The following is a 26,932-nucleotide window of genomic DNA, read 5'->3' as shown; positions in this document are numbered from 1 at the left end:
AGCAATACTAATTAATACGATGGAAGTACTTGATGCCTGATTAGAGGGAGGAGGCAGGTGAGTGGATCATGGAAGATGCCTGTGCTGCTGGCCTCACTGAAACAGGATGTGGAGGTAGAGGCATGTTTGGGTTGGAATGCAAGGAGGAGGATGAGTTTGAGTCCCTTTCCATCACCAGCCTATGAGCCAGCTGTGGGCACACAGGTTCACTTTGAACCCCATGTCTTCCCTGTGTAGAGCTACAGAACAATCGAGGTAAGCTTGAGCATGAGCATGAGCATGTGCACGTGCGTGGATGAGTATGTGTATGAGTATGTGTGTGTATTGGGGGTGGGTGGACAGGACCTGTGAGACCACCTGTTTTCATCATCCACTGATTCTCAGTGTAGTCCAATGTTCTGAAAAGGTCCCCCGAGGGGATCGTGGGGTTAATCTTCCGTAGCACTAATACCTATAACATTACAAGGTGTGGGCTTTGTTTTCCACCCAGGATTAATCATTCACTCATGGGCTTTAATACAAGCCAGACGCCACCTCACTGTGCCTCACTCAGAAATGCCAGTCCCTGCTTTCCATTCCGAGGCCAGCTTTCTCATCCTTGTCAGAGTAGGACAGTTTTTTTGCCCCAGCATCAATGTCCTATGAACCAAAAAGTTTGGAAACTTCCATGCAAAGATGTTAGTCAAAAATATTAGGAAAGCCAGACTTTGCCATTAGTTTTATGTGTGATTTGGGGCAATTTATTCTCCTTCTCTGGGCTTTGGTATCCAACCCACAATGAGAAACTCGGGGTAAGTGATATCTGAAGTCATTCAGCTCTGTGTTCACATTTTTGTGTTTCCTTCTTGAGCTAAGCTCCTTGTACGCAAATTCAGTCTCCAGAATTTTGAAGAAAATTCTGAGATGCTCAAACTTCCTACTGTCTAGGAATTAGGCTGAAAATCTCTCAGACCTGGAAGGAGCATTGGAGCACTGATAACTTTACAAATGAGATAATCGAGTCCAGAGAGGGGAAGTCACTTTCTCAGAGGCACACAGCCCTTTGATGGCAGAACAAGGAATTGAACCTGTGGTACCTGATTCCCAATCCAGGTGCTCCTTCTTCCACATCATGGAGTGCTGGAGTTTGGTCAGACCTTGGGACTCAGATTTGAGTTGGGCTCTCTCTGATCACGGAGAAGTCTCTGTTGGATGCTCAGAGTGAAATCATAGAGAGCTGACAGCAGTAACGTCATGGCAGCTGGTGCTGGTGAGGGGGGCTGGTATAGGAAATGAGAGAACACATTTGGCCAAGCTCAGGATCCACGTGACCCTCCAAGAGCCCTCATTTCAAAACAAACTCAACCTTTTAGGTTCAAGTTCTCCCTCTCGTCAGAAACGTGACTTCCTGCTTCTAAGAAGCGAGGCTTACAAAAGAGCTCAGAAGACTTCGCAGACATCAAATAGCTCTTACAAAATAGCGTTTTGATGAGTTAAGTGTAAATGAATCAGAAACATAAGGATTACATTTTCCCCAAGTGCACATGGGTTTCAAAATTTGAGGGGAAATGGAGTTTGCTAACTGCACGCCGGCTTTCACCGAAACCAAAGCATTCATGGTGGGGGGAGAGAAGAAAGAGAAGCCCAGCCCCCGAATGGTTTTAGATGTGGTGCCAAATTCGAAAATGCTGTTGGGCTCGCCCTCTGCCAGTAATAAAATTGCTGGCCACCCAGAGAGGCCACAGGGAGGAGAAAGGAGATTGCTTTCCCCACTGGCCCCTGGTCTTAACAACTGTGTTCAGTTAGTGCCGCTCAATCACCAGCTGTCACTGGGCCCCTCCGCTCGACTTTCTGGCCCCGCTTGGCCTCGATTTTCACACTATGCTGCATGCCTTGTTTACCTCCAACTGTATCTGGTGTTTGGGCTCCCAGAGGCCTTGGCGACCGGTCAGCTTGTCACAAGCCCCTGCTCTGTAATCAAGAGACCTGTCCATCACCAGCAGGGGTGTTTGGGGAAGCTGTCACACATCGCCTTTGGTTGCATTCAGGAAAAACAAGAGTCCCTTGTAGATCTTTTCCGCTTGCCTTTCTTTAATGCTCTCCAGGTGTGGCGTTTCCCCCACACTGGTAAATGTCTTCCCTTCTAATCTCCGCCTGATTCAAACAACCAGTTAAACCTCAGGATTGCCGTTACCTTATCCCAGGATTTGAAGCTCCAGGTCTTTTCTCATTTCCACATTGTCCTTCCATTCTTTCTCCTGTATTTTCATTTCATTGCACCAAGAAAGTAGAAAATCATTTCAATTGGTGGTAAAAGATGATTAAAACAAAATAACAAAGGCCTTGGCTGCAAACTGTTAGTTTTATTAAATTTGCTACTGTGCTTTAAATTGGTACCAGGGCATATCTTTGGACAATTCTATCAAAGGCTCCTGGAATTAATTAGCTGCATATATACATTTGCTCCTTTCTGAGCCTTATGCAGAGTGAGGGCAGCATTGTCAGAATGAAAAAAAAAAAAAAAAGATGAATTTCGCGTTACCTGTGTGAGAGGGGCAGACTCTAGTCCCGTTGGGAGGGATCCGAATATCCCGTGGATTCTCAGACCCCTGTCATCTCATTCTTCCTTCGCTGAATCCAGACAATGGGTTGGAGCTCTCAGGGGAAGGATAAGCCAATGGATATTGCAAAAAAAAAAAAAAGTCCATTCTTCCAAACAAAGATTCTTTCTTGGCAACTGGATCTCAGCATCGCAGCTTTGCTTTAATTAAAGGGCACGTGGAGTGAAAAGCACTGCAGTCTACTGAGTGCTGGGGCCTGGAAGGAGGGATAAATGGGAGTGGAGGGAGCTCGAGCTGTCTAAGGATGTGGATGCTGGTTCAGTATCTTGACTGCTGTTAGCACATCTAATTCTGACTTCTACAGCTGGAGGAGCGGAGGATGCTTAGGAAGTCATCGTCCCTTGATTTTATAACAGTGGTTCTCTGTCACTCAGTGCCAGCATCCACCATCTACTGTACACTCTAAATTGACCATTCTAGTAAAACTTTAGCACTTCCTGTAGTTTACCCTGAAGTTTGGTCTAAATGAACGTTCTTTATCTAAAAAGGTTTAACTGTGTCCTATTTTGTGCTATTCCTATCGCTCAGAACACCATACTTACCATTTATCTTTTGACATTTTCCCATGTGTGCTGTCTCAAACTTAATGCATTCAGCAGATATTGTTGGAAACCTATTCCAAGCTAGGCACTGTGGTAGGCACAGAGTTATAGCAATGAAAGGCTTACATGTTCTCTATCCTTGAAGCACTTAACATACATCAGGGAAAACCAGGCATTCGACATCTGATTGCAATGAAGTGTGCTAAGTTTTATAATAAATTACGGGGTGTCAAAGATACCTATAGAGGGACTCAACCTAGTCAAGATGTCAGAAGTCTCCCTGAGCCTTTCTCATCCTTCCAACCACTTTTTAGTCCTCTCTCTTGGTACTTTTTAGATTCTACCTTGTATTACGAGCACACTGTACTTGACTTATCCTCCCTTTTGCCCTTTGAACTGTTTGAGACCAATGATGGTATCTTCATCTTTGGGATGACTCCTAGCAAATCCATATGTGCTTTTTATTTGACTTACACAAGGAAAATGAGACCATATTATCTTATTCTTCACACACACACACACACACACACACACACACACATTTGATGGCCCAAGAAAATTGAGTTTCAGAGAGGAGAACTGATTCATCTAAAATCACAACCAAAGTTAATGGAAGAACCACAACTATTTTTCCTGACATGTGATCTAGATGACATCCATAGTGATGTCAGACTGCCTTTCAGATATCCCTTCCAAGGGCATATGATGCTCCCTATCCGGAATCTGTTGACAGCCACCCCAACCCGCAATAAAAAGTAAGACCAAAATACCTCTCAGCCTTAAACAAAAGCAAAGTGTTCTCTTAAGAATTCAGGGTGATACACAGATGAAAATGGAATTGAGTATATTGTTATCACATGTAGAAAAAACTGAGTGTAACCTTAATGTATGAATGTTAAGAAATAAATTATTTGAGAAGATGACATAGTTCCAGAGTCACTCAGTGAGGAAGGATATTTTGTTGTTTTATTTCTCTTTACACAAAATAGAATATGAAGACCTCTAGCCTAGCTCCCAACCTTGGTAGGTACTCAATTTATTCCTGCATCTTCCATCACTCAGGGAATATTTGGTCTCCCCTTCCACCTTTCCCCAAAACCAATTATCTATATCGCTACCAAAATTGTCTTCCACAAAACAAATATGATTATGTCCTTTGCCTAGGAAGCCAGTTCTCTCCTGCTTCTCCTGATCTATCTTCTCCTTACCTTTCTCTAGTCAAGCCATTTCTCAGACTCTCTCCAGCTCAGCCTAGGTCACATATTGCTCTTTATGCTCCCACAGCCCCCTATACTTTCTAGGCTATGCTAAAGCCATTAATTTAATGTGGTTTTTTTTTCTCTCCCTATAAGCCTATGAGTATCCAAAAGGCAAGACCATATTTTCTTGATCTTTGAATCCCTGAAACCTAAGAGAAGCTGGGTTGACTTGATGAATGCTATTTGGATGAATGAATGGATAAACAAATTAAATGATACAAATATATTTATCCAGCATTTGAAGAAATAGTCAAAGCTATTAATATAATTAGCTAACATAAAGCTAACTAGCTGGAATAACTCTAAAAATGAAGTAATATTAACAGATTTTTATAAAAACAAGATTGTCTTACTAGATGCAGAATTTTAAAACTCTTGATAAAATCAGATCCCTTCATGATTAAAAAAAAAGAGGTAAGCCAAGAATAGAAAGAAACATTTAATAAAGGACATCTACTGAAATATAGTGGGCATTATGCTTAATGGTAATATATAAGAAATATTCCTTCTGTTTTCAGGTTTAAACCAAGAATGCCCACTAACACCATTGATCTCACCTAGCACAGCTAGACAAAAAGTATACATAAAAATTCTGAGAACTGAAAGGAAGCAAACTATCATTATCTTCATCTGTAAGAGACTACATTGAAAAATTAGTAAGAATCAACAAATTATTATAACTAATAAAATAGTCTGTGAGTATTTCTAAATAGAATATCAATTTATAAAACTCAATTATTTTTATCAGCCCCAAATATGACTATACAAATACAGACATCCATGTATGAATGTGTATGTGTGCAAATTAGATAAATAGATAGATGATAGATAGATAGATAGATAGTTTTAAGCTACCATTTATAATAGCACTGACATCTCTAAGATACTTAGAATTAAGAATACATATCTAATTTAAAAAATCATCACAGTTTTTATGAAGAAAGCTTTAAAACTTCACTGAAACCATAAAGGATAACCTACATAAATAAAAAGATAAACTGTGTGTATAAATGGGAAGATGCAATATTACAAAAACATCTTTTCTCCTTAAATATATCTATAAACTCAATGAATCAGAATGCCAACAGAAATTTTTAAAAATAAAACTTAAAATTCACGTGGAAGAGTAGAGAGGAATTTTGAAGAAGAAAACCATGTATCATTTTAAAAACTACAGTATAGATGATTGAAGCCATACATGTGAAAATAAAATCCTTAAAACTCGTCAAAAGAAATAAAAGAAACTATTTTATGACCTTGAAGTAAAGAATTATGTATTCAGTAAGGCATGAAAAGCACAAATCATGAAGGAAATGATTAAAAATTCTGTTCAACAAAGCAGGATAAATGGAATAAAAAAAAATAAGAGTCACAGAATTGGCAATGGCATTTTGCAGTACCTGTAATTATAAAGGACTAGTATCTAGTGTATGTGAATACACTTACATATCAATAAAGAAAAAGAACCCAATTTAAAACAGGTACAAGTGATGAACAGTGAACATAGCTAGAAACCTATGTGGTCAACAAACACATGAAATGATATCCAGTCTTGTTAATAATCAGAAAAATGCAAAATAAACAATATTTAGATATCATTTAATACTAATCAGATTGGCAAAAAATTAAATGTTTGGCAGAATCATTGCTGGCAAAGACCTAGAGCAATGGGAAGTCTGTTGGTAGTCATGTTAATTAGTACAATCATTTTGGAGAATAATTTGGCAACGTATAATAAACTTGATGCAATTACCTTCAACCTAGCGATACCACTTTAGATGTATTTCCTTCAGAAAATTCTTGCTCATGTGTGAAGGAACATGAACATAAATGTTTAAAGTATCATTATTGGAAAACAACCAAAAAGGATTAAGTAGTAATGATAGTAATATTAATAGAAACAACCTGAGTGTCTATCAAGAAACGAATGGTCAAATAAAGTGTGTATATTTGTAAAGTAAAATACTTATGCCTGTGAAAATAATGAGGTAGGTCTACCTGTATCAATATGTGTGATCTCAAAAACAATACTGGGCAAAAAAAAATTTAAAAGCCAGATACATAATGACAAATATAAGATTAACACACCTATGAAGTTTAAAATATGCAAAGCAAGGTATATGCTTTGAAAGTATATGCCTTGCTTTGCATATTTTAAACTTCATAGGTGTGTTAATCTTATATTTGTCATTATAAGTATAAATACATGGAAAAGAGGGAAATCTATGAAGTTTAAAATATGCAAAGCAAGGCATATACACAGAAAGTATAAATACATGGAAAAGAGGGAAATAGGATGCAGGAAGGGCACTCAGGTAGGTTGAAAACAAATATACAAAACAGTATATTTAATTTCTTCTACATCAAAAGCAAAAGATGAAGAAAATACAGCAAAATGTTATAATTTGACACAGTTGGGTAGTAAGTCTAAGGACATTTGTTATAGTGTTGTCTATACCTTTCTATAGCATTGATATTTTTTTTCTACTTAAGACAACAGTAATAGTACTATAAGGTCCGTTGGCACAACTTCTCATGGTTCAAAGGTGATTGCTTTCTTCTCTTCCCATTCTTGGCTAGAAACAGGTCTACCAAGTGCCCAGGCATTACCCTCTGATTCTTAGCCCGAAGCAGAACTGGAATATTTGGGCTCTTCCTGAGCCAGAGGCATCCTAGGTGGTCCCCGCACCATGCCTTCCAGCTTGGACAGCCTGTGTGGTAGATCCTGAACTATACCCATTCTCTGTGTGGAATTTTAACTGCTCAGGCAGCTCCTAGCCTGTGGAAAACTTCATAACAGAAAGATACAATAATACTTTCCTCACTAGATTAGAACTCTGAATTGCAGAGCTGATCATCACATTCTTCCCAGTTTCCTATTTTTATAGATAGATAAAGAAATGAATAGTTAGAGACAGGAAATGGCTTCTGGGAGTAGTAATGTTTAAGAGAATGTGTGTTTCTCCTAATTTCTAGAACTTTCTAACTGGCCTTTAGAATGTGGACTATACTTGGTTCAAAACTAGGTCTCTCAACTTCTGTTCTGCTATATTGTTCCAGTTCAATGACAGCTTCCAGCTCCAGAAAGCACTGTCTTGGGATGAAGTTAGACAGACCAGCCTGAGACATGGGACACATCCCTCCTGTCCCATGACAAAAGCAGCATGACTCTGGGCAGTAGCTTAACTTCTCTAAGTATTAGTGTCTTTATCTGAAAAGGGAGATAATTCTTTAAGGGACTGTTGTTTTGATTAAATGAGATTATTCATAGAAAGTTCTAGACATGGTGCCTGGCATATGATAAGTGGTCAACAAATAGGAATGACAATTGCTATTCTTATTTCAGAAGAAAAGTTTCAAAGAATACAGTTCAGTCACAGACTATTCGGAGAGGTAGTGTGACAAATGAATGCTGTGATGTGGAAACAATAAGCGGTCAGTAGAGCAAAATCAAGGCTCAAAGACGATGTCCTGTAAGAAACAAAATGGGACGTGGCCATAGTGCAATGAGGCTCTCTTTCCCACTTTTCTTTTATTATACTTTCATATTTCTCATTTTATCTTTACATTGGTTAGAGACAAAGATCATATATTATTAAGAGGTAGAAAAACAGAGCCAAAGAAGTGAAGCAACATACCTACAGATTTCAGATGGGTTTTAATTGACCTACCATGTTAACTACACACCAGCACCTTAAGAAATAGTAATTTGTGCCAAAAGCTAAGTCATAGGGTGTTTAGTCTCCTTGTGTGTGTGTGTGTGTGTGTGTGTGTGTGTGTGTGTGTGTGTGTACAATCTGTACTTTACAATCTGTAACTAAATTTTACAATAAGATCACACTTCAAATTTGATACAGATTACCATTAATATGACATTTTTGAGGAGGAATACTGAAAAATCATACCTGTTAAGGATGCCAATATTTTTGTTTCTAATTTGCCAGAAATGCAAACCTAAGGCAGATATGTCATTTGAGATATTTGTGAAAGAATAACAGCTAAACGTTAAAAACATTTTTTAAGTCATACAAAGGATGCACAAAACGACTCCTCAAAAACAGCCAAACGATCTCATCATATTTAAACACTGCAACTTAAGTTTATTACCTAAAAACATGAAATTAATCTGAGATGTAGTTTGAAGAATGGATGATTAAATACTAATGGAAGTTGGGTTTGTTGTTTTTTCTTTTTTAATTTAAAATGGCATCCAGAATTTTATGAAGGAAATCAGAAGTGGTGAAACAATCATGCTTCAAATGAAGTGGTAAAATTTTAGTTACAAACAAAGAGTAAGTAGGAAGTTTTTTCAGCTGGGTAGCATGCTGACCGCTTCATTAAGTGAGAAGATTTTGAACCTGAGAGTGGCTTTATATCGAACAGTATCCTCATGGAGTTAGCAGGACTGGAAAAGAGAGATACAAGAGGCAGGTGGGCAAGACAGAGACTGCTTCAGCCATCAAGTTTGAGATGCTGGAGGCAGCAGGGATGCAGAGGGAACAATGTGGAAGCTTTTGGGTGGGAAGAACTGACAGGGTTTAGGGTCTGCCTGGATGTGGGAGGCACGGAAGGAGAAGGAGCTCTAGTGACAGTGTGAGACTTTCCAGATGGTGTTAGGAGCAGCTGAAAGGAACAACTTGAAATAAATGTCCTGCTTTTAGACCAACCATGAAATAGGTCCTAACCTTCAGCAAAGCCTTCAGAAGCCACTAGCCTGTCCTGAGGGAATTCTGTCCTACCTAGGTTCTTAAGAGCCCTTGTTTAGCCTGCATTTTAACTTGAACTTGAAGAATATGTAGTTTTATCACAAAAATCCTTCAGTGGAAAAACATAATCTTTTTAATAACAGTTGTACCCTATTACCCCTTCCCTACCTTTTTATGAAGGGAGTGACTTGGACTTCTATTTTCCTATCCAATAACTTGGGCTAACAACCCCTACTTCATAGAGCTGTTGTCAGGCTTTCCTGAGAGAATGATACATGAGCCACGCACACACGGTTGGGAAGAGGAAAGTTATTCAGGTTTGTCTACCAATCAGATGTGTGCTATGTGATGCTAGTGGGTAAGAGGGAAGACAGTGGGTGGAAGTTATTGAGAGACAGATTTTGCCCCAGGGTAAAGACAAAACGTATGGGATCCAGAATTTCCAGAAGTTGGAATAGCTACCTGGAGAGAGGGCAAGCTGCAAGCACTGAGGCTGTTCTAGCCAAATGATGCAGTAGAAAAGAGAATTTCTGTCAAGCTATGACATACATAATAGGTGGTGGCCCAATCCTCATGAGTTTACCCAATCCAGGTTCCATGTTGTTATCTACTCCATTCCTTCTAGTAAAAAGAGTATAGCGTAATTCCAGTGAATGAGAGTGTTGATAATTAAACATTAATAGTAATAGATTAATATTTATTAACTATTTATCATAGGTTTTATGTATGCTCTCAGATTCAAGCTATAGGAAAATGTTGTGAGGCCAGGTTTATGACTAATTTGAAATAGGCTCAGGGCAGTAAAACACCTGCCTATGACTTCTCAGCTAGTAAGTGATGCAGTCAGAATAGAAACATGTGTTTGCTTGCCTCAAAGTTGTGTTTATTGAGAAGGAAGAGGAGAACGAGGGGAAGAAGGAGAGCAAAGCAGGGTGGAGGAAGAAAACATTCATAAATTTTATTAGCGAACCTTAAATATTATCAACCATAAATGGTTTATGACACATACCACCAATAAAAAACATAATGTAGAGAAGTAGTTTTCATACTCATGCATTTTCACAGAAGTACTCCATCTGCTTCAGTCAGTGAGCATATGCCCCCAGTGGCCTGGGATGTAGCCTGAAGAAAATTTCTTATTTTATTCCATAACATGGCCATATTTGTTTAATATAAAACATGCTTCCATATTTTAGAGCAAAATGAATGTACTATATAGAATTCCTGCCTCTTTATCTTGTGCCTTCATGTATCCCTTAGGGGAAAAAAATCTTTCCCCCACCATATTCCAGTTTTAGAAGCACCACCAGAAAAAAGTATACATTCATTATTAGTCTAGAGGTGATAAAATATCAAATAAACTTAAAAAAGGAAAAAGGAAGGAAGAAAAGAAGGAAAGGCATGAGGGAAGGAGGAAAAGAGAAAGAAATAATGTAATTATATTAAGAAATTAGTGTTTCAGAAGTCTACAAGGCAAGTTATTCATACATTCATCCATACAATATCTCAGAATTTGTATGCCTTTAACCCACCTAGTCTAACAGAGCACTGATGGAATCCACAGGGACTTCTGGTCTACCCTCATTATTATTGTCTGCTCCAGCACCACTCAAATTCTTATGGGTCATAAGCCCCACATTCTCAGGAAGGCTGTGTTCCTCACCAGAGTCCTTCAGTTCTCATAAGCTCTAGCTCATCGATGTGTTGAGAGTCAGAAGACATTGTCTGTCTGTTGCCCCTGCACCTGGTATCTTTTTGGCCTTATCCAAACAGCCCCAGCCTTGACAACAGCCGAAACAACGGATAGGCAGGAGAACTTGAGATTTTTTGACATCGTCCTTTTGTTTACAAAATCCCCCCCTCCAACTCTGGAATCTGATAGGAATTCTCTTCGTTATCATTTTATGTTTTTTTTCCCATGACACTTTTCTTAATTATTAAAGAGTAAATAATTGATTCAGAGGGAGAGGAAATAGAAGAATAACATCTTCCTTTGAAAATGGTCAAACAAGAAGTGGGGATGGTGATTTGGTCATGTGGAATTGACATACATTTGTCCGTGCCTTGGAGGATAGTTGGCAGTAGCCAGGTTTGTGTTATGGTGGGATGAATTCAGGCAGGGAGCTGAAAGGGGCTGAGGGAGGGAGGCAATCTGGTGTAAGGAAGTCACAACAAGCATTGAATTAGGTCTTGAGAGCAGAAGAGAGATGCAGTCTAGGCCGACGAAATCTGGCAGGAACCAGTGCCTAGAATGGCCATTTTGAGACAAGATCCCCTTTGCAAGAGATGAGATTATTAAAACAGGCTTAAGCTAGAGATTAGCAAAACAGAATGCAAGATGTCATCTAATAGCATATGATCGTAAGCAAGATGCTTAACCTCTCTATGCCTCAGATTCATCATGTGTAAAATAAACATGAACATACTGGTACTCATATAAGGTTGTTTTGATTCTCAAATGAGAAAGTACGTGAAAAGTGCTTAGCCCTGGGCCTGACATTTGGTTAATGGATGTTGCTATTATTATTTCAGTCAAGAGTGAAAGACATAGGGAAGAAGAAGTGGAGGTGGGGGGCAGAGAACTGCTGGATGTGCAGCATAAGGAAAGGGCTTGCTCATGTGCAATGCAGTCTCCGCTCAGGTCTTAAAATGAGGGGAAAAGATCAAACAATGCCCACAGAATCCATCCTGGTACTTACCTACCTCTCTGCCTTTGCTTATCCCATTTATATTTTTCTGGATGGCATTCACCCAAACACCTTTGTAATGGGCCACATACCATCTGATTCTTACCCACCAAGGTTATTGTCAAGGTTATATTAACAATAAAAAATACCTAGTAATAGTCATGGTCAGCTGTCAATTGATGCTAGTTATTATTGTTGTACATTTTAGTGTAGTCCATCATGTGTAGGAAAGTACCTTAACCTCTGTAGACAGTAAAAATTACTGGATAACCAAATGTGCGTGTGATTTCAAAAATAAGCAAGACTGATAGAATGTACTGAAGGGGATCAATTTTGTCTGCTCCCAGCATTCTATCTGTATAGCTAATAACTCTTCTTTATATTTTCCAGGGACCTAAATCTTGGCAGTATGTACCAGTACCGGGTCATCACCATTTCAGGAAACGAAGAGAGTGAGCCATCACCTGCTGCCATATACATCCATGGAAGTGGGTACTGTGGTGATGGCATTATCCAGAAGTAAGTAGATCTAACTAAAGAAAAGGGAGGGGGTGATGCTAATTAGGCTGAGAGGTGATCAGGGTGTTGAGTAGAACTGCTTATTGGAATACTCTTCCCGTGTGAGCTGTGAGTTAACAGCAATCTCCAGCTGTCTACCAGTTTGTCTGCAAGCAGTTTGCTGGTCTCAGAAGAAAAGCGATGCTTCTTTTTTGAACCTATACATTTCTCGAGTATGTAATACAGTATATGATTTCGACAGAGCAACCGTAATGCACTTACTACCAGCATGCTCTTTTTCTTAGTTGATTGTGTGTCCACAAGGATTCTAGCAGTCTTTTTCTTCCCAGCCCACATTCAGTGAACAGGTCACAGTGCATCTAAGTCAAAACACTTTTACATTTTTTGCTAGTTACCATATATGTTAAATAAATTTTATATATGTTAAAATTGCATATTTATTTATTTCTGTTTTATCTTGTTATATCAACAATTTACAAAATGGGTCAGAGGCTCATAAAAATAGCAAAATATCTTAACTCACTATAATGTTAAAACCATAAACAATAAACAGTACTCCAGAGTGAATATTGAATGTGAATATAATAAGTACAAGGAAGCAAATTAATCAGTAAGTGTAAAGATTCCACACGAGCAGCCAAAAAGGAAAAGTGTGATTAGAAAATATATAGCTGTGTGTCTAAAAAAATGGATCTAATTGGCTCATCAGTCCATTCTTTGCCTTGTCCACAGGGCAAGATGTTATACAACCACAAAATAGGGGAAAGAAACCATCAAGAGTTTCACATTGTTTAAAAAAAGAAGTAAACCTTTGAGTTTTTTCATCTAGAATAAGCACAAAAATGTTCTGGCACAAAATCAAATAGTTTCAGCCTTAGATGTGAAGAAGCAACCAAAAATCATTCACAATTAAGTTCCTTATTGCTAAAATCATGTTCCTTATCACTAATGCAGTTGCAAGTCACACTATTCTTAAGAGACTTTTAAAACTATTGGCAAATTTAATGATAAACATTATGTGCAGAGATGGCAAAACAAATCAAGCTATTGGCAAAATTCCTTCATTAAATGGCACTGTTGGGTGTCACATAATATCTGTGCAACGTACAATTGCAATGACTCTGTGGGGGGAGGGGCACTGTAAAAAGAATTTATTTCACAGCTGAATGAAACCACTGATGTGCAGAACATGAATCAGCTAATAGGTGTAGTACATATATGAAGGAGAAGTGCTAGATGACTATTCCTTTCAGTTCGTGATTGACACTAGTGCTGGAGGGGAAGAGCAATTTAATTTGGTGCTGATGATTTTGTCGTATGTAGTGTAAACTGGAAAACTGCATGAGATGAAAGGACCAGCTAGGAGCACAAAGATGACACAGTTATGCTAGTGAAGAGTTTGCACATGAATACCAGTCCACACAGATATCAGTTATTGGCCAGCAGTTTACTTTCTATGACTTAGCATTTAAGGGAATCATGAATGATGCAAATATGATCTGATGAGGGTCAGTAAATTACTTTTCAACTTTCTGTGCAAAAAGATCATAGTGTGTACAAGATTCTGCTCTTTCTCGTGCCTGTGCGATCTCTCTCTCTCTCAATCTCATGCGCGTGCGTGCACACACACACACACACTGAAGTATACCGGCTATTACAAGAAAAGTACTAATTCAAGTTTTTGAATAAGGAATGACATGTAAAACAAAAACAAAATCAAAAAATACAAAAAAAAAAATATTGGAACTGATAAGGCCAGTAATGATTATTTGCATGATTTCAAGTGGCTTGCTGAAGTGGTATATCTCAGGGATATAGATATTCATGTCTTAAAGGTCCTATCAGCTATGCTTTCAAAGCTTAATTGTCAAGATTTTAATATCGAGATAATACAAGGATTTTTAAGTGTTGGATTGAGGTGCAAACCACCCGATTGCAAAGAATTTGACTCCTCAAGCATGGAAGATAAAGCTCTTCACTGGTCAGAGGGTGAAATCGATGGTGTGCTGTTGGGTGTTTTTAAGCTCCACATTCAAATGTGACAACTGAACATGAAGACAGAGTTTCTGATGCTTCATGTAACAAAATTGGGGAAAGGAAGAGAGCAACTTCCAGCTTTTGATGCAGATGTTGTCTGATGGCACGCTGAGCAACTGAGCAAGGCAGTCTCCAGGGAAAGTGCCCCATCATTTGTGGGTCCAAGATGGAGCAGCGTATACAGAATATCCAGGAAACACTTGTGGTCATTGCTGACAACCCATAATTGTGATCTGGGATTTTATAATTTAGCACAAAGAATAAAAAAGGAAACTCGCTAGATGTGGAACCTGATCTGTAGCCCGGTCTATCCATTTTGGGGCCAGATATAGATGCACTGGTGAAACACTGCCGACCATGACCATGTCGTTCTCCTTGCTGATCTAAAACTTTATTATTATTCATTTAAAGAATATCCTTAATTTAATTTTTTAGTGTTTTTACCCAGAATTGGTATCCTGCAGAGACATCAAATACTTAAGTTACCAGCAGTTACCAAATAACTGTTGACATGCTTTATAGAAACTGAATGCAGCTTATGAATGGTTCCCTAAGCAAAAACAGACAAACATAAAAACATCCAAAACCAAAACAGAAAAACACAACTTTGAAGAAAAGGAGGGATGGTATCTTAGTTAATTGGATTTTTCATGGGATGATACATGCTAATTTGCTATATATACATAAGGGAATTTCCAAAGAAATGCAGATTGACCCAACACTCAGTGAGGTCCTCAGTGGATGAAAACACTGGATGGATGTTATGATGATGATGACAATATTCATAAATGTCATCTCCTTGTGTTCTTCCAATAGCCTTTATGCGATAAGTGCTATTATATTACTTTAAAAAGAGACAACTAACACAAAGACTGGAGTGGTTTTCTCAAGCTCACACATCCAGTGAGGAGCAGAACCAAGATGTGAACCCAGGGCTCAGGTTCTTCCCTGAATCCCCCATTGCCTGACTGTGTGACTGACAGCTGTGCAAAGCTACCAAGTAAAGGAGTAGCTGCATGCTATCTGCCATGTCCCAGTCGTGATGCTAGGCATTGGGGTGCTAGGGTGACAGAGACATGGTCCCTGCCTTTGGCATCTTCAGGCTTGGTGTAGGAGGGTCTCAAGTAACAGGAAAGGGTAGTCAATTTGACAAGTGCTATGATAGATGGAGCCCAGTGTCTTTGGACACAGATAAGATGGCCTCACTTTAGCCTGGGAGGTCAAAGAAGGTTTCTCAGAACCTCTCTGTCTAATGATAGATCTGTCGTGCTTAAAAGATATTTGTGGTGACTCTAATGTTTGGCTTAAACCAATAGAACATACTGTTTGGGTGGTGAGGGAAGGAGGGTTAGAAGTGTTCTTTGTGGTTTAGGGAACCCAGCCCAGGTTAAAAAAAAAAAAAAAATCTCTCCCCAGATAACCCATGGAATAGCTAAGAAGCACAAGGCCATCACCAGTGTCCAACGTGTGAGATTTACTGGCAGAGATTGGAATGTGGGCCTGATTTGGAATTTGGACTTCTTTGCTCATGGAGAGAATTTGGGTGGCTCTTCAGAGATCAATGCAGTGTCCTAGCCATCTTTAGGATGGATGGATTGCAAGGCACCATCCTGCTACTCTGACACCTCCTAAAAGCAACAAACATTTCCCAGTGTTAATTGCCCTGGGTGAAAGGAAAAGTCTGAGGCCTCTTCCATTCTGTGACAGATCCCAGCTGGTCTCTAGGGAGGGAGGGACAGCTGCCACACACTTTGCAAAGACCTCCCAGGACAAAGTGGGAATGGGAACCATGATTCCCTGAGCATCTACTATGTGTCACACTCGGTGCCAGTCACTCTAAGTTACATTTATTTCATTCTTGTACCTGCTCTAAGGAGTAGGTATAATTATCTCTATTTTAAACTGTGAGTAAACTGAGAATCAACATCTAAAATAGCACTGTCCAATGGATTTTTCTGCAATGGTGGACATATATTCTGTACTGTCAAGTACGGTAGCCACTCGTTACATCCAACAACTGAGGACTTGACATGTGGCTACTGTAGCTGAGAAATAGAATTTTAAATTATTGTTAATTGATTTAAATTTTCAAAAACAGAAAGATCAGACAAAGAGATCAAGTGATTTGCCAGGGATCACACAGGTAGTTTGGAACAGGGGCATCAAAAGTTTTATTTTTCTAAAAGGATGGGAATTTTCCAGAAAGTGGCAATTCATCCAGTCATTCAGCTTTTATCCTCATTGATTGTTTCTCACTTTCTGCCCATCCTAACCTCTGCAGAATCATCCTTAGGTGATGAAAATCATTCCTTGAAAAAAAAAAAAAAAAGAGAGAGAGAGAGAAAGAGAGGAGGCATTTTTATTTCCTGGAAGTATAGTCCTACAGGCCTAGGAATTCTTAAAGCTGTGAAATGGCACAACCAATAGAGAAGGCAAAACTTTTTGGTAAAAGACCAAACCTGAGCATGTGAATGGAAAAAATCTTGACTTTTAAGGGCGTTGGAAAAGTAGGGAGGGGGTTGAGATGGGGCATAGTGAAGAAAGGCATTTATGTTTTAGAAAACTTCAAAGTTTCTCTTAAATCTACCATTTTAAAATGGCAGTGACATTTATCCAGACACAGTGAAACTAGATATGTTCATTCATTTGTGCACTCATTCATCCATTTCTTATTCCTATCTGACTTGCTAAGTTAACCAAGATCTCAGAGAATGAGTTTGAAGCAGAAATTCTACTTTGTCATTAGAAACACTAAATGAGGCAACTGTAATAGAATCTTATAAATTTACACCTTTTCAGCATCTCATTTTGAAGATGAAAAAACAGAGACTCACAAAGGGAAAGGGACTTGCCCGAGGCCTCACGGAAAATTCATGGCGAGGGAGGGATGGTCTCATGTGCAGCTGTGGTTCTGAAGCTGATGTGACACATTTCTCTGTTCTGCAGAAGCGAAGGTGAAGAATGTGATGACATGAATAAACTCAATGGTGACGGCTGCTCCCTTTTCTGCAAACAGGAAGTTTCCTTCAATTGCATTGGTAAGTCCTTGTCATTTCCCTGAGTCTGTCTGGAGAAGTGGACAATGAGTAATAGTTGGCCAATTGTAATAACAGCAATCATTATGACTAAATGACGATTGATTCCTTCATATTACGAATATGTGTTGAGTGCCTCTCATGGGCCAGGCACTGTTTTAGGCAACAGGGAATATAGCAGTGGAAACAAACAAAGGGCCGGTGTCCCTGCCCTCATGGAGCTTATGTTCCAGATGACAGTGATGACTTTTTGATCTAACTTTACCATATTTACATTATGGCTCTTCTTTAGGCCAGTTGTTCAGGATGGTTATTGTATAGATTTTTAAGGCTTTTATTCTTACTTTAGAGATGAGAAAAATCAAAAGCCAGAGAAATTGTAAACCTTGCCCAGAGTTGCATAGGATAGAAGTGATCGAAGACAGAACTAGGACTTTAACCTCATTTTGCCTGATTCTCAAGCATATACTCAGTTCATTTTGCTATACACTGTCCTACCAGTATCCAGGGGCCACCGTGGTCCCCTCTGCACACTCACAACCTTGGGCAGTCTCTCCGACTTAAGGAAGGAGGAATAGCAGAACAGCCTGTGTTTAGAAAGCAAATGTCCTTTTCCCACCTTTACCGAGTCAGTTGGGAAATTTGTTTGCCTCCGCCTTCTCTCCGAGTCTGGCTGATCTTGTTGTTTCAGCCCCGCTTGGGAGGCCCTGGCCAGCCTGGGGCTGGTAAACAGACAGGGGTTGAGGGGCAGGGATGGAATTTTGAGCTGGCCCAGATGAGATCATACTTCCTTTAAGATGCAAATCGATACCTGAAGATCAAAGGTCCCCGGGCTAATCCCCTGGGCTCGAGGTGAAAACTAATCACAATTCATTTGCAAGTACAAAAGACAGAGGTGCTCTATCTGAAGAGGGAAGGCAGCTACAGAGGGAATGAAAACATTGGTGGGAAGATTTCTCACTGAAAGGCAATTTTCTAGGGCTAAAGGGGAGGAAATGTCATCAGGTCTTCACATTTGCAGTGCATTACGGGGGCGCGTTTAGACCTTCTCCCGGTAAATGGTGAGCTCCGTGCAGTCTTTATCATGTATCATTTACCTTTCATTATCCTTAACACACATTTATTGAGCACCTACTCTCTTCCTGGCACCAAGTAAGGTCTGAGCAACACAATAGAGGTGTCCAGCAACGGTTTGTGAATAGAATAAAGGAAGATGTGGAGGGAGTAAGGACAGGAGTTTCTAGGCAGGGCCTTGGGAGTTTTTAAATGGCAGAAGGTTTTTTTTATTTTTGGTGTGTGTGTTGTTGTTTTGGTTTGGTTTGGTTTGGTTTGGTTGTTTGCCTCTTCTCTGTTGATTTCTGTTTGGTCCGTAATAAAAGCTTGATGGCGTGGTGGAAAGAGAATTGGACTATAAAATTAAGAAATCCAGGCTTCGGTTCCAGCTGCACTGAGAACTTGCTGCATAAAGCTGGCCAAGTCACTTCCCTGGCCTGGGACTCAATTTATCTCCTATAAATTGAAAATATTGGGTTAATTAGTCTTTAAGAGCATTACCTGCACTTCTGTTGTATGATTTCCAAGGTGTGTTACCATTTCTCATGATTGTAGCTCAACTTGAACCAAACCCTCACCTTTGCTGTCATCCTTATGACACCCAACATGACTCTCAGATCATGCTGAAAAATAGCTACCTGTTTTATTTGTACTAAGGTGGCATGTGACTTTAAGTGCTTCATAAAGAAAGTGGGATGTGGTAAAGGTAGGATATGGTACCCCAAAAGAGATATTTGGGTCCTGACATCCATGTTCTTTGTGGCTTTAGCATTGTGCAGCAGTAAACAAAAATAATGTAGCTCCTTTCAGGTAGAAGCTCACTGTCCATGGAACAGGTATGCAAGCTCCTGAGCTCACTGTGGTAAGCTGCATGCAAAAAGATAGCTCTTGGTCTTGTGGGGCTTCAGGGATGAATGAGGAACATACTGCTACAGCACAATTCATGGAATACATTAACGGAATGGCTTGCAAAACCATCAGTGGTGTGGATGGTGTCCAGGGAGAGTCCTCGGTTACCCCTGTATGGGGAATGTGTCTTGTATTAGAGGTAGGACCTCAGCGATAGTTCCCACCCTCGCCATTTAGAATTTCATTATAGAGACTCACAGACACACAGGGCACTCCAGGAAGAAAGGGGTCTGTCCAGAGATCCCAGATCCTAGGAGGTGTATTCCAAGGACAAACACTCCATGGCTTTGAGTCCAGAAAACCATCCTCCTCTAAGAAACACAGCTAAGGAACAGACATGAATCTTTGTCTCCCCAAAGATCCAGCTTTAATGAGTCAGAGAAATGGGATGGGAATGTGGGAGGCTTTGCTGAGGTGGACAGTGTTCTCATTACTACATTTGTCAAGACAGTCGTCAAGATAGTGGCTGAGAGAACAGGCTTGAGTGAGACTAACTTGTGTTCATAATACGGTCTAGACATGTGACCTTGGCTAAGCTTCAGTGTTCTCATCCGGAAAATGGTAAAAGTCCTGAGACTCAACTGTGGAAGTTATTTACCAATATTTTTGGATACTCACTATCTACACTGTCTCCTTAGATTTAGAAAAGAACTTTCCTTGTTATAATAACAATGAAGCAGAGCCCAAACCCCACATGGAAGTTGAAAACTCAGGCATCTCCTTCTCTCAGTCCACCTTGTAGCTGGGTGTGAGAACAAGACCTACACTGTCCCCTTGACTCTTAGGTAGACACACCAACCCACGACTCTGAATCAGAAGACTTAGGGACCCTGCAGGAACCATTTTGATATAGATGGTGGGAGTGCCCACAATCCTTGCATTTCCAAAGTACCAGTGACAGCATCTAGCATTAGTACTAAAGGGATGACACACAGCAACAGCTCTGAGATGCTTTCACAGAACCAGTCACAGGGCCCAATCTTGAGCTTGGAATTGGACTTCCGAGCATGCCAGCTTGGCTTTCCAACCCTCCCAAAGCGTCTTCCATACGTTTCCAATATTCTTTAAATATTATTTGTTTGTTTGCTTGTTTTGCTTAAGTTTGCCAAAGTTGGTTTCTGTTGATTGTCACTTAGAATCCTGACTGAAAATTGTTGTCATAAGATACTATGCGGTTTAGCCCCATTCTTAGCAAGTTGGGTGCGCCTAATGCACATTAACTATTACTTTTCTCGTGTGTGTGGGGGGGATGGGGGCTGTGGATGTGTGGGTATGTGTGTGTGTGCGTATGCAGGGGTAAGTATCAGCGACAACCACCATTTTGGGGCACCCACTAGGTGATATGCCTTGTGTCATTCACCTTTGTTTAATGTGAGCCTATGTGAGGTCTCATATCCAGAGATGGTAAATGACAGATCTGATACCTACAGTGATGTCGTTACTTACCCAAAGTCACACAGCTCATAGAGGTGTGACCCCACCTCCAGAGTAAGCCCGTATCTGAATTTCCTCCCTTCCTTCCTTCCTTCCTCCCTTCCTTCCTTCCTTCCTTCCTTCCTTCCTTCCTTCCTTTTCTTCTTTCTTATTTTTTTGTCACTGACCATTTAGTAAGGCTAATGTTTTCCCTGGGTTTGGTAACACCAGTGTGAGGGTGGGTGACAGATTTATGGTGGCACTCCCATTCACTTTTCAGAAGCCCACACATCCGGAAGTATTCCCAAGGTGCCAATGTGTTATTATGCAATAGCCTGGGACTTCCCTTTCCCACTTTCCCACCCCCAGGGCCCTTATCCCTACCCACCCCCCAGCACATAATAAGTTGCTCTTTAAAAGGAACACCACCCACAAGATCTCTTAGGCAATGCATACTACGTCCCCAGCAATGTGGAAATTATCTTGTCCTTTTCCCCCCTTCTTAAAATATAACATATACCAGATCTGAGGTTTCAGTTGAAAAATGTGGTATCAGTAAACTGATAACTCCCCCCCCACCCCCCAACAGGCACTGGCTAGAGGCATTGTTCAGCAGCTTTGGGAATTCTGTTTCTAAAGCACTGAGTCATAAACTGCAGACAGGCTGCTGATAACAGCTGAAGGAAGGAGGGAAGGTAATGGTCAAATTAGTTAGACAAAATGCGAAGCATCACTGAAAGGGGTTATAGTTAGTAATATATCTTGAGCCAGTGCTGGAAATGTGCTACTTTCTGCGATGATATTTAGCCCATTACAGGAGATGCGATGGTGGAGGACTCTTCGTGTTCTGTTTGCATTTACTATCCTGTGTCCTGCAGGATAGCTCAGTCCAGGTCCCAGTGTAGACTTGGAAGCCTGGGTGGCCGCTTAGCATCTTAGAGCCTCAGTTTCTTCCTTTGTGAAATGAGAGTGATTGGGCCGAGGGCTCTCAGGCTTCTCTCCCCGGTCTGACCCAGGAGTCCTTCGTTTGTCAAACATCTATTTAAAGGCTTTGGGGTTTCAAATTCTGCTTGGTGCTGATTCGTAGTCAGGAAAACAAAGAGACCACCACGTTGTCTTTCCCAGGCGTACACACACTCCCCGTGTGTCTCTTTTTCACGCTCCCTCCTCACTCCTCCCTTCTCCCCTGTTCCCTGCCATTAATATTACTTTGTCTCTGGTCCTCACACAGCATCTCCAGCCCTGTCCTAGAGCCAAGGCCAATAACTCAATTATCTGTGAGGCAGATAAGAGGGAGGGGGAGGAGGGAGTAATTTTCCTCCCCACCAGTCACTGGGAAGGGGAGGATCACCCCACTTTGTGGCCCCTCTGTCAGGCCGCCCTGGCCTGCTCTGAGCCAAGGCGAGAAAGGAAAACAAAGAGATGAATTGCCATGTCTTCTTGGTGGATGTTCTAATGAGACTTTAGGACAACAATGATGAAAAAGGAAAACAGCCTCTGGTGGGGGGAGGGGAGGGAGATGGGGGGCAAAAGACGGGGCTCTGCTGGGAGTTGTGTTATTGTTATTTTTCTTCCTAACTACTTGAAATCATAATAGATGACCCACCTCTCACCTTACAAAGAAATTGAAATTTAAAAAACAAAACAAAGCTTCTCCTAGTTGTATGTATTCCTTCAGACCTCCCTCTGTGGAAGACTGGTGACTTTCACCAAAATGCCTTCTTGAAATAAAGCTTCTCTTAGATTTAAGACAGGCGTTTTAAATAAGAGAAGAGAAACATTAGTGGTGGGCATGGTGGTGGTAGTGATGAGGGCGATCATGGTGATGACCCATCAGCTAGGATGGGTGGCGTGATTAGCACTGGCATAATGACACATGGCATAATGATTAATTATGGTTTCACGTGGATGTGGGCATTCACCCATGATGGATTCTGGGTGAAAGCCTGACCCAAACACTTTTTATCTGTGCCTCCATTGTCTCATCAGTAAAATGGGTTAGTAATAGTCCCTACCTCTTTCTGTTGGTGTGAGAATGAAATGGGGTTATATAGGTAAAGCAATTTAAAACAGCGGCACCTGTTTTAAGTGTCACATGTGTGTTTGCTACTGCTGCTATTGTTGTTGTTATTAATATCATTAATTAAGAAGTTGTATCAGTCCTCCCAGGAACCATACAAGATAAATAATATCATTATCAGTTTTGTAGAGGAAAGAAACTAAGGTTCAGAGAGGTTAAATAACTTGCTCAAGGTCACATAGCAAGAAATAGAGGTAGTATTCACAGTACCTAAGCAGAGTCTGTACACTTGACCATGAAGTTACTTCATTTATTAGGCACGTAATAAATGCATTAGCACAATGCATATCACCCTGTATCAGCCTCTGTGCTAAGAATCCTTTTTTTTTTTCAAATGATTTCATTCATCTGCCCAGCAACTATATTTAATCAGAATAATAACACCCATTTTGCTGATGAGGAAACTGAGGCACTGAGCAAGCGATTAAGTGAATTGCCCTAAGTAATACAGCCAGATAACTTCAGATCCCATCAGCCTGCCTCTAAAGACCATGCTAGTATCTAGGGAAAGCCCCCCAAAAGCAGAGAGCCCCTCTTTCCCACTATTTCTGCGTTGGTGCCATTGACTCACAGCAGGAAATGAAAGTGGGTACATATGTCCTTGCTGTGCCTTTTTCACGAGTCGTGAACACAACAGTTTTCAGTTATTATCACCCTGTAAACGTTCCACTGCATAAAGCCCATGCCTCCGTCTGAAGGCCCTTCTGTGTCTTGGGCTGTATTTTCATTTTTAACAGCTCACCCTCCTTTGACAGTAGCCATATATTGTTTTTTGCTTAAGAGGACTTTGACACTTAATCCCGTTGTCATGGGAGTGTGTTGGAGACAGAGGAGCCTGAGTTCACATGTCTATTGGTTGTGTCATCTTGAGTGTCTCCCTTCCTCTCTCTGAGTCTCGATCTCTCCTTCTGGGAAAGGGACATATATTTTTAACATCTGCACCTAGAGTTCCATTTAGAGAAAATGGAAATATTGGCTATAGAGTGTTTAGCACAATGCATGGAAGTTAGTGAACACTCATGAATGCTACTTAATGCCCCTTCATCTCTCCTTTCCCACTTATCAATTCAATTGTGAGTGATGTAAAGGCCCCCAGTCCATCTATGGCAAAAAATGGTCCTAAACTGGATCCTGCCATTAAAATGTGGTGGTACCTGAGGCAAAGTGACTGAACCCCCTTGATCTCAGTTTCCCCAATTATAAAGTGATGGGCGTGAGCCAGATGAGCTTTCAGGGCCCTTTCAGCTCTGACTTCTAGAATTTAAATCCCAGATCATTATTGTTTTTAAACTGTGCATTTTAAAAGAAATGAGGGCTTGGGGAGGAGAAAGGAATTCCTTTAACCCAAAGGGTCAAAGGGGGTCACTGAGGGGACAAAGAGGCAGGAAAAGGAGGCGATGGGGCGGAAGGCTTCCATGCAGGGCAAGACCAAAGATCTGAAGTCCTCCACTGGGGAGGTCTGATGGATGCATTCAAACACCCTTGAGTCAGCACGGGTTAGGATCAAGCCTGCCATCCAGCCTCAGACCATGGCTTACCACCTCTTTGGAAACCCTGGAGGCCTATCCCACAGAGAGGCTGGGCTGGAATGAAAAGAAACAGGTCAGCCTCTGACGCCAGAAGGGAGCAATTCTAGCCCTCAGCCCAGGCCGGCTTCCTGACTCTCAGGGAGGGGTCGGGCTTGGAAGGACTCGGAGCTTGCCTGAATTCGAGGAATCAGGACCAAACTTTGATGTGCGCCTTTGAAAAGGCAGCCCCAGTGTAAGGCAGGTGAATCCGGGTAGCCAAGAACAAGGGCTTCTTTGTGGCATTTAAAGTGACCAGAACCTGCCTGCTCATGCATGTGCCTCATTGTGCATTCGTGTAGTCATGACTGAGGTAGCCTGAGAAAGGGGAAAGGCCTGGGGGCCAGGTGTCAGGTGTCTTCTCCTAGCTCCTGGCTCTCTGCTCTTTCTTGGGGGCCATGTTGGGTTGGAAGAGACATTTAATATTCATGAGTGTGATCTCTACTTGAAGGGAGTGCCCTGGGGGAAATTGAAATATTAAGCAAGTGAGGAACGTGGACCTAATTGTATCTTTCTTCTTCTTTTTTTTTTTTTTTTGGACAGAGAACTAATATGCTTAAAATAAAATGATGGATAGGCAGTCAGGATGGTGTGAAAACCCCACTGCTCCAGCCTGCAGCTCTGTGCTCTAATATATGCCATCAGAACTAGGCAGAAGATGGTGCACATCGGCTGTTGGGTCATGTCACGTCATCTATTTACACATTTATCGATGCCTGCTGTGTGCCGAGCACTGTGCTAGTTGCAGGGAAAACAGCAGTGAACAAGGGAGGCCAGAGAGGCTAGAAAAATGATACTAATAATTATTTAAAAGCAATTGTTGAGAATGCCAGTATGTGGAAATACTGGGAGGTATATAAGTGAAGGACCCCTTTACACTGAGGGGTCAGGAAAGGTCTCCTTGAAGACGTGACATTTAACCTGAGACTGGAAGACTGAATAGGAAGTGGACAAATTAGGAAGATGTGGAGCAGGGGGATCGAGTGAGGACTGCAAGAAATTCCTGGAGGCAGGAAAGAGCTTTTGAAGAGGTCAGAGAAAGTCAGCATGACCGGATGGTAGTGAAGGAGGAAGAGAGAAGAGGCTGGAGCCTTACAGGCTTTAATTCTTCAGGTCCTGGAAGACCGTGGTGAGGCCGTTGCTTATAGCACGAAAGGAGAAGATGACTTCTATGTGTGCATTCTGCACTAGGCACTGTGGGCAAGTGCATGTTTGAATAGATCAGGGGTCATATACCACGGCCAAACCCCACCTGCTGCCTGTTTGGGTAGATAAAGTTTGACTGAAACACAACTCTGCCCCCTTGGCTGTGATATTTGCCACTACAAAGATGGTTGAGTAGTTTACAAGAGAGATTTTGTATGGCACTGCACAGAACAAAATATTTACTGTCTGGCACTGCACAGAGAAAGTTGCTAACCAAATGTTGGCATAAATGGATGAGTATCTATGTAGGTGGGTGAAAAATTATCCAGTTAAGGAGAGATTAAGGCAGACGAGAGATAGAGAGGAGAGACTATCACCTCATCCCTCTCCTTCCTGGGCCTACAGCAGCATAGTCATGATTGTGTTGACTCCCCACATTTTCCATTTGCACATCAGTTTTCCTCACCCTTGAGGGAATAAGTCATGCTGTCCACCCTGGTGTCCCCAGCATCCAGCTCAAGCCAGGCATTGTCTGGTATATAGAACCAAATGACGCTGAGGCAGAAAAAAAATGGTCCTTTGGAGCCCAAGCAGCTTACTCTAAAAGCATGGGGCGCGTCCCGGATGCCCCCTGGGATGTAGAAGGGAATGCAGTGATGTTTATGGAGAACCTACTGCATCGGCTGGTTTCAAGCCCACAGCACCCCTGGCAGTGAGGCATCAGTATCGCCACTTTCCACATGACACCACAGAGCCCCCAAATGTTTAAGTGACTTTTGAGAAAGTGACTTCCATCCAACAAATATTTATTGAGCTAAGAAAACACCACAAGAGGAAGCGCCTGCAGGGCCCACGAGCCACTTGCCTCTCTTAATCTTGATCGTCAGGAGGCTGCAGGAGGTGGGGCTTGTTACTTGCATTTTACACAAGGAGAAACTGAGGCTCAAAGAGATGAAATAACCTGTTCAGAGCAGGTGCTTTTTAAGTGGCAGAGCTGGGTTTGAGCTAGGACCTGCCTAACTCCAAAACTAGAAGAGCCTGGAAACCTTCTCCAAGATACCAGACAAGCAGGAGCGGGGAAATATGTAAATAAATTCCACCTGCTTTATCTCGTCATCCCAAACAATAGTCATCGTAGTAAAAATAGTTTGTTGTTAATTTCATTAATTTAATGATTATTTTTTTCCTATTAACTCCTGTGATTAATTGCATTGACCCTATGAGATAGTTTAATATTATTATGGCTTTATAAGTAAGAAAAAAGCACAGAGATGTTAAGTGATTTACTCAAGGCTCCCAGTAAAAGATTCTGGCTCTGGAAGTCTGGCTCTTAAGCCCTCAGACTGAATTAGTAATTTCTGCTACCTTTCGATCATTAGTT

At 41.1% G+C, this 26,932-nt stretch overlaps 1 protein-coding gene across 1 annotated transcript in view; it reads left to right on the top strand.

The window, feature by feature from the left end:
* Positions 1–26,932, top strand: part of PAPPA (pappalysin 1) — a 224,207-nt gene that overhangs the window by 86,377 nt on the left and 110,898 nt on the right. The window contains exons 8-9 of the mRNA XM_006917094.3: positions 12,185–12,313; positions 17,297–17,388. Coding sequence (XP_006917156.1) covers positions 12,185–12,313; positions 17,297–17,388 — 221 coding nt within the window. The remainder of the gene's footprint in view (positions 1–12,184; positions 12,314–17,296; positions 17,389–26,932) is intronic.

This window comes from Pteropus alecto, unplaced genomic scaffold (genome assembly GCF_000325575.1).
Source record: "Pteropus alecto unplaced genomic scaffold, ASM32557v1 scaffold226, whole genome shotgun sequence".
Lineage (NCBI taxonomy): Eukaryota > Metazoa > Chordata > Mammalia > Chiroptera > Pteropodidae > Pteropus > Pteropus alecto.
Note: the sequence above shows the minus strand (reverse complement) of the source record. Positions and strands in the feature narration are given on the sequence as shown.